General features: G+C 35.7%; 2 protein-coding genes across 3 annotated transcripts; one reads left to right on the plus strand and one right to left on the minus strand.

The window, feature by feature from the left end:
• Positions 1–622: 622 nt before the first annotated feature.
• Positions 623–1,593, plus strand: LOC120147276 (flap endonuclease GEN-like 1). Its single transcript, XM_039160693.1, has 4 exons — positions 623–691; positions 787–933; positions 1,042–1,212; positions 1,319–1,593. Exons 1-4 carry the CDS (start codon positions 623–625, stop codon positions 1,577–1,579), a joined length of 648 nt encoding a protein of 215 aa, XP_039016624.1. The 3' UTR covers positions 1,580–1,593.
• Positions 1,594–3,028: 1,435 nt separating this feature from the next.
• On the minus strand, positions 3,029–4,073 carry LOC120146478 (flap endonuclease GEN-like 1). 2 transcript variants are annotated; one of them, XM_039160027.1, is made up of 4 exons: positions 3,899–4,073; positions 3,650–3,820; positions 3,362–3,543; positions 3,029–3,178 (listed from the first exon to the last, which is right to left on the minus strand). In XM_039160027.1, the coding sequence occupies exons 1-4, from the start codon at positions 4,010–4,012 to the stop codon at positions 3,175–3,177; spliced, it is 471 nt and encodes a 156-aa protein (XP_039015958.1). In that variant the 5' UTR covers positions 4,013–4,073; the 3' UTR covers positions 3,029–3,174. The 2 variants fall into 2 exon arrangements, with proteins under 2 accessions (XP_039015958.1, XP_039015955.1); XM_039160024.1 differs by having other exon boundaries at positions 3,121–3,258; positions 3,899–4,071.
• Positions 4,074–7,551: the final 3,478 nt, after the last annotated feature.

Consider the following 7,551-nt stretch of genomic DNA (forward strand, 5'->3'; position numbering starts at 1 on the left):
TCAAAGCCGAAGTAATTCTGTTATCCCCGGTCTTCAAAGATGAGATCGTGTTTCTGTTACGACCGTTAGTAACAGTCAATTGAAAGAACGAGTATTTTTATCTCCCCCATTCAGCCACTTTACCCTTGATTTTTGCCACCATGCCCTCTCCTCATTTCTCAACTCAAACCAAAGCTTGCCCCGTGGCTTCGAAAGCTCTGTTTTTGTCGAACTATCACCTACACCACTTTGAAGCTTCCCTTTCAGCAAGTTGATAGAACTTTCCAACATAGTAATAGACTTTTTGAAGTCTTGGAACGATACCTTTGACCAAGATTGAAATGATAATTTAGTAAATTTCAGGGGCCCTTAATTCTTGTTCTGTGACCTCCCTCCTTGCTGTCTAGGATGCCAATTTCTTCATCTGCCTCCTCCGTTTCCCTCTTAAAACTTTATATTTTCCTTGTTTTTCTTTGAATATATTAGTTCTTAGAATTTTACTTTTTAAAAAAAAATGGTGTTTGAAATTGGGATGGGAGGCAAATTCTGGGAACTTCTTAAACCCTACGCTCGGTTCGAAGGGTTCGATTTCTTCAGAGACAAAAAGGTCGTCATTGATCTCTCCTACTAGATAGTGACTGCCATGAAAACTAAAGCTTTTGATCTTCATCTCAGGCTTACTTTCTACCGTACCATTAACATTTTCTCTAAGGTACTTCCAATTTCTTTAATTTTATTTTTTGTTCTTTACGTGCATGAGAAATTTATAGTGTTGATTTCCCCCTTCCTTTGTTTAAATTGTTATAGTTTGGAGTATTTCCTATCTTTGTTTTGGACGGAACTCCATCACCGTTGAAATCTCAAGCGATGATGGCTCGGTTTTTCCGTTTCTCCGGCATTGATACTCCAACTTCGAATGTGGCCAAAGAGGGTGTTTCCAAGGAGAGGAACGTTGTATTAACAAAATGTGTTAATGACTGTATGGTGAATTCGTATTTCTTCTTTTATTTGCGGGTTCGTTAGTAATTATGTTTTTGAGAATTTTCTATTTTTGATTGTTAGGAGCTTGTTGAACTAATGGGAATGTATGTGTTGAAAACAAATGTCGAGGCTGAAGCACTGTGTCCTCAGTTAAATAAAGATGGTCATGTTGATGCTTGCGTTACAGCCGACAGTGATGCATTCCTCTTTGGGGCTACTTGTGTTATTAAATGTCTTAGGCCCAATTCAAAAGTTAGTTGCTCCTCCAACTTCGCCAGTTATTTATTCTGTTAATGCACCAAACCGGTTACATTTTGTTTCAAGAAATTCAAGTGTGAGGATGTTGTTTCATATGCAGGAACCATTTGAATGCTACAATATATCGGATATTGAAGCTGGTCTTGGACTAAAGAGGAAACACTTGATAGCCATCTCTCTTTTGTTTGGGAATGACCATGACCTAAATGGGGTGCAAGGGATTGGTCTCAATAAAGCACTTCGTTTTGTACGAGAGTTTAGTGAAGATGAGATATTTGATAAGTATGCTTTTACATGTAAACTTGTCGTACTATGTGCTTTCTGTAGTTCTAAATGTTATTTAGTGATATCATTCTCATAACTGTTGGACATAATGTTTGCCTAGATTATTTGAAATATGTAAAGGTAATGTATTTATCTTTCAAGGTGAAATTGAATGTGCCAATGATTTTATACCTGGTTGAGAGAGCTCACCAAAGCCACAACAGTCTCATTGCACCTTCTGCGGACACCCAGGCAGCAAAAAGACTCATTTTAAGTCTTCTTGCGAGTATTGTATCATTGATAATAATGAGGATTGCTTGAAAAAGTCTCAGGGGTTTAAGTGCAGCTGCCCATCTTGTGAAAAGGTTCATTTTCGTAGTTGTCTTACCTAATTTTCTCTTTTGTTACAATTGTTACTACCTCATTTCACACACTGATCTGTTGTATTGCTTTTTGAGGCATGTTGTACTATGAACTTTGACTTTAAAAGATGACTCTTAATTCGAGAACTGTGAATTTCATAATTCCTTTGCTTAGTACTTTTTTATATTGTATGAACTTTAGGTTAGAAAAGACAAGGACAAAAAAAGGATGGGAATTGGCGGATTAAAGTTTGCAGCATTATCTCTAAGGAAATAAATTTCCCAAATGACAAGATCATTGAAATGTACATGTGCAACAATAACAGAGTGTTTACTGGTTTGTTCCGCATATTCTCTTACATTATTTTCTTTGCCTTTGGTAATTAGGCCCTGACTCCTGTGAACCTCCAAGTAGTTGTTTAGTGGTGTCAAAGCCTATATATAATTATATATGCATGAGTTTTTAATTCCTTTCTTTTGATATTATTTCAATGTCTATGTGACGTCGTTTCTTTCCCTGCTAAACACATGTACTGTTAAGTTGATCAATTTTTTAATCTTCCCATTCCAGTAAAGGACCTTCCTCTACAACAGGAGGGTGTAAATACCTTAATATAATATGAAAATCAACTCAACAACACATGTGTTTAGCGGGGAAAGAAACAACGTCACATAGACATTGAAATAATGTCAAAAGAAAGGAATGCAAACTCATGTATATACAAGTATATATAGGCCTTGACACCACTAAACAACTACTTGGAGGTTCGTAGGAATCAAGGCCTAATTACCAAAGGCAAAGAAAATAATGTAAGAGAATATGCGGAACAAACCAGTAAACACTCCGTTATTGATGCACATGTACATTTCAATGATCTTGTCATTTGGGAAATTTGTTTCCTTAGAGATCATGCTGCAAACTTTAATCCGCCAATTCCCATAAATTTTCTTGTCCTTGTCTTTTCTAACCTAAAGTTCTTACAACATAAAAAGTACTCAGCAAAGGAATTATGAAATTCACAGTTCCTGAATTAAGAGTCATCTTTTAAAGTCAAAGTTCATAGTAAAACATGCCTCAAAAAACAATACAACATATCAGTGTGTGAAATGAGATAGTAAAAATTGTAACAAAAAAGAAAATCAGGTAAGACAACTATGAAAATGAACCTTTTCCCATTATGGACAGCTGCACTTAAACCCCTGAGACTTTTTCGAGCAACCTTCATTATTATCAGTGATACAATACTCACAAGAAGACTTAAAATGAGTCTTTTTACTGCCTGGGTGTCCGCAGAAGGTGCAATGAGACTGTTATGGCTTTGGTGAGATCTCATCTGAACCAGGTATAAAATCATTGGCACATTCAATTTCACCTTGAAAGAGCAATACATTATCTTTACCTATTTCATATAATCTGCGCAAACATCATGTACAACGGTTATGGGAATGATATCACTAAATAACATTTAGAACTACAGAAAGCACATAGTACGACAAGTTTACATGTAAAAGCATACTTATCAAATATCTCATCTTCACTAAACTCTCGTACAAAACGAAGTGCTTTATTGAGACCAATCCCTTGCACCCCATTTAGGTCATGGTCATTCCCAAACAAAAGAGAGATGGCTATCAAGTGTTTCCTCTTTAGTCCAAGACCAGCTTCAATATCCGATATATTGTAGCATTCAAATGGTTCCTGCATATGAAACAACATCCTCACACTTGAATTTCTTGAAACAAAATGTAACCGGTTTGGTGCATTAACAGAATAAATAACTGGAGAAGTTGGAGGAGTAACTAACTTTTGAATTGGGCCTAAGACATTTAATAACACAATTAGCCCCAAAGAGGAATGCATCACTGTCGGCTGTAAGGAAAGCATCAACATGACCATCTTTATTTAACTGTGCACGCAGTGCTTTAGCCTCGACATTTGTTTTCAACATATGCATTGCCATTAGTTCAAGAAGCTCCTAACAACCAAAAATAGCAAATTCTCAACAACATAATTACTAACGAACCCGCAAATAATAGAAGAAATACGAACTCACCACACAGTCATTAACACATTTTGTAAATACATCGTTCCTCTCCTTGGAAACACCCTCTTTGGCCACATTCGAAGTTGGAGTATCAATGCCGGAGAAATGGAAAAACCGAGCCATCCTCGCTTGAGATTTCAACGGTGATGGAGTTCCGTCCAAAAAAAGACAGGAAATATTCTAAACTTTAACAATTTAAACAAAGGAAGGGGGAAACCAACACTATAAATTTCTCATGCACGTAAATAACAAAAAAGAAAATTAAAGAATTTGGAAGTACCTTAGAGAAAAGGTTAATGGTATGGTACAACGTAAGCCTGAGATGAAGATCAAAAGCTTTAGTTTTCATGGTAGTCACTATCCAATATGAGAGATCAATGGCGACCTTTTTGTCTCTCAAGAAATCGAACCCTTCGAACCGAGCGTAGGGTTAAGAAGTTTCCAGAATTTGCCTCCCATCCCCATTTCAAACACCAATTTTTTTTTTTAAAAAAAGTAAAATTCTAAGCACTAATATATTCAAAGAAAAACAAGGAAATATAAAGTTTTAAGAGGGAAACAGAGGAGGCAGATGAAGAAATTGGCATTGGCGAGGTCCATTAATGGAAGCCCACATTATACGTTAACAGGGGCAGGGCATGGCCCCATATGTTGCATTGCAGCAGGAAGCATTCTATCACACGTGCAACTGCGTTATATCATATATTTAGACGGCGACATGTTTGAGTTAAAGAATTTGCACACGATTTCTTTTAGAAAATTTACACTTAAATCGATACATTTGTTTTGATTAAAAAACCTTAGTTTATATATTTGAAGTGGCAAATCTAGAGGTGGCAAACGAGTTATTCGGATCGTGTTCGGTTCGATTTATTTCGGTTTAGACTTAATCCGGGTAGGGTTTGGGTCGGATCAGGTCATACGGGTTTATATTTTATTTGGGTCTATAATAAGTCGGTTTGGGTCGGATCAGGTCATACGGGTTTATATTTTATTCGGGTCTATAATAAGTCGGATTGGGTCCAGGTCAGGTCGATTCATTTCGGGTTTTGATTTTATTCTGGTCTATAGTAAGTCGGATCGGTTCGGGTATCGGGTCATATCGGATCGGTTGATTTCGGGTCGGGTCAAATCGAATCGGTTGATTTCGGGTCGGGACAAATTGGATCAATTGATTTTTGGGTCATGTCAATATATGATCTATTATTTTCGGTTTGGGTAAACTTTTGATATTCATGTCAATTTAAGTTGAATTTGGTATAAGTCAAATCAAGTATATATAAAATTATTTATATATTTTTTGTAGAAAAGATTGGTTTTGGGTAAATTAAATTCGGTTTAATTTCAGTTCAGGTTATTTTCGGTTCGGGTTACTTTCAGTTTAATTAAATTCGGGTTGGTTTCTATTCGGTTCGGGTTACTTTCGGTTCAAATTAATTTCGATTTGGTTAAAATTCATGTCGTTTTGGTTCAATTTGGTTTTTTTGGAGTTCAAATCAAATTTGGGTCATCATTTGAGTAAATCAGTTTGGATAATCTGGTAATCGGGTCTTGCCAGGCCTAGGCAAATCCAGGTGTGTTTAAAAGTGAACATGTGTCTGATTTTAAATTTTATTTATGTTGATTTTTATTTAAAAATATTATATTATTTATTTTGGTTTCCCTCCCGGTCCTGCTTCGCCTTCACTAATATATATATATTTGTCCTTAAAAATATTTATGAATTCATTAATATATATCTATCGTGAAGAATTGTTTGAGGTAAGATTATCATCCTAGTTATGACATACTTACCTACTGAAATGCTAAAGTGAGCTCCTAATTTTCTTTTACACATTTTTTATGTGTTCGTATAGCATTGAGCCTTAATTAAAAGAAAGATAATAGGTGTGTTTTTTAATAGTTTATGGCGCTTACAATATAGTATTTATTTAATTTTTTAATTCTTAATAACGTATACAAACTCTGTAAGGTAATAATTTGAACTTAAGATTTATAGAAGGAATAACAATCTCATTAATCAAGGGAAGATTTCAAAGATTGATGAATTAGTTACCTTTATTCATGTTCAAAGTCTTGATTATTCCAGAGCCACTGCCTTCATGCAAGCCCCGATGAACGCCCCTATCTTTCATTGGAAACCGGCCATCGCCCCAGAAGTGAAAGTGAATTTTGATGCTCGGTTTGTTTAACAAAACAAAGTGGCCTGGTCAGGGGTTATAATCAGAGATAGTGAAGGTTTAATTTTAGGTGCTTGCAGACGGTTTAGTTCGAATATTACCTCGGCGTTTATGGCAGAAGCGAAGGCTGCTTTACATGCAGTGGAGCTGGCGGCGGATCTCGGCTTCAATCGAGTCATTGTAGAGGGTGATTCCAGATCAGTAATCAAGAAGTTAGAATTGAAGGAGACTGATTTCTCTGAAATAAGTGCATGGATTTGGGAAACAAAGAGAAAAGCAAATATGTTTCAAGCATGCACCTTTATTTTCATTCCGAGATCGACGAATAAGGCGGCACATGTTCTGGCAACCGGAGCTGAGATGGGGCAGGAAGACCGGTATTGGGTAGAGGACGAACCCCGTTGTGTAGAGCTTAAGGCGGAGGAGGATAGGAGGTGGCTAGATCCTCCATGATTGAAGAGGTTTCGGTGCTTTTGTGGTTAGGGGTCGATCTGGGTTTTTATTTCTTCATGCTCTGTTCGTGTATTGGAAATGCTTCCACAGCAGAATATTCGTTTTTACTTTCTCGTTTCCAGTTGTCTCCCATTTAATGTGGGCAAATGTTTTCAAGTTGTTTAAATAAATAAAGCCAGCGTTTCAAAGTTAAATTTTTTTTTAAAAAAAACAATCTCATTACTTACTAAAATTATTTGATGAGTTTAAATTGTAATGTGTTTAAATTTATAATTATTTAAATGGATATGTAAAATAAATTATAGGAAACATTTGATGAATAATAACTAGTATGGGGGCGTTTTTACAACAACAAAAAAATCACCCTAACAACTATATATTGAGAATGATAATTCATAAGGTACTTTTGAATTCTTGTCAGCTCACAGTGTGATCACTGAGCAAAGTTGGGTTTAACTTTGATTATCATACAATAAAGATTCCACACTTAGCATTATCGATATCCTCCTCGGCGAAATCTGAGCTACCATTTGTTCTTTTAAAGAAATACTACTTTTTTTTGGAGCCATTAATCTTTGGTTAAATAAAAAAATTAAGTTGGGTTGGTTTTTGATGTTTCGCTTCTTTTAATTTATGCGATTCTTTATATACATATTTTCAATTCTGGTGTCAAGTCTAGAGTGATGATGGTCATATGTGGATTGACATGATAAATAGATTTGACTCAAGATTTTATTCATCACAAGAAAGTTACATAAGAAATACAACAAAGAAAAACACTCCTTACAGAAACAGAAAACCATAAAACAACCCTAAACAATTGTAATCAACAACACTGAACTTAGCCTATTCATGCTTTAGCTAAGGCATCAGCCTCTAAGATGACTCCAAAAGGAAAAAATGTGAGAAATAAAACCTTCATCCCCTTGTATAGATCTCGTGATCTACAAGAGCGGAAACATGAATGATCATATTCTGATTTGACAAATTCATGAAGACGATGAACCTTTTTCCTCTGTCGCCACTGTT

This window comes from Hibiscus syriacus, unplaced genomic scaffold (assembly GCF_006381635.1).
Source record: "Hibiscus syriacus cultivar Baekdansim isolate YM2019G1 unplaced genomic scaffold, ASM638163v2 tig00002511_pilon, whole genome shotgun sequence".
Classification (NCBI taxonomy): domain Eukaryota; kingdom Viridiplantae; phylum Streptophyta; class Magnoliopsida; order Malvales; family Malvaceae; genus Hibiscus; species Hibiscus syriacus.

Excerpts from the sequence above, each read along its gene's own strand:
- LOC120147276 (XM_039160693.1), top strand. The coding sequence starts at position 623 with ATGAAAACTAAAGCTTTTGATCTTCATCTCAGGCTTACTTTCTACCGT. Across the intron at positions 692-786 it reads CCATTAACATTTTCTCTAAG|TTTGGAGTATTTCCTATCTT; the intron begins GTACTTCCAATT and ends AAATTGTTATAG. Across the intron at positions 1,213-1,318 it reads GTCTTAGGCCCAATTCAAAA|GAACCATTTGAATGCTACAA; the intron begins GTTAGTTGCTCC and ends TTTCATATGCAG.
- LOC120146478 (XM_039160024.1), bottom strand. The coding sequence starts at position 4,012 with ATGGCTCGGTTTTTCCATTTCTCCGGCATTGATACTCCAACTTCGAAT. Across the intron at positions 3,821-3,898 it reads AATGTGTTAATGACTGTGTG|GAGCTTCTTGAACTAATGGC; the intron begins GTGAGTTCGTAT and ends TTTGGTTGTTAG. Across the intron at positions 3,259-3,361 it reads GAAGATGAGATATTTGATAA|ATTATATGAAATAGGTAAAG; the intron begins GTATGCTTTTAC and ends ATGTTTGCGCAG.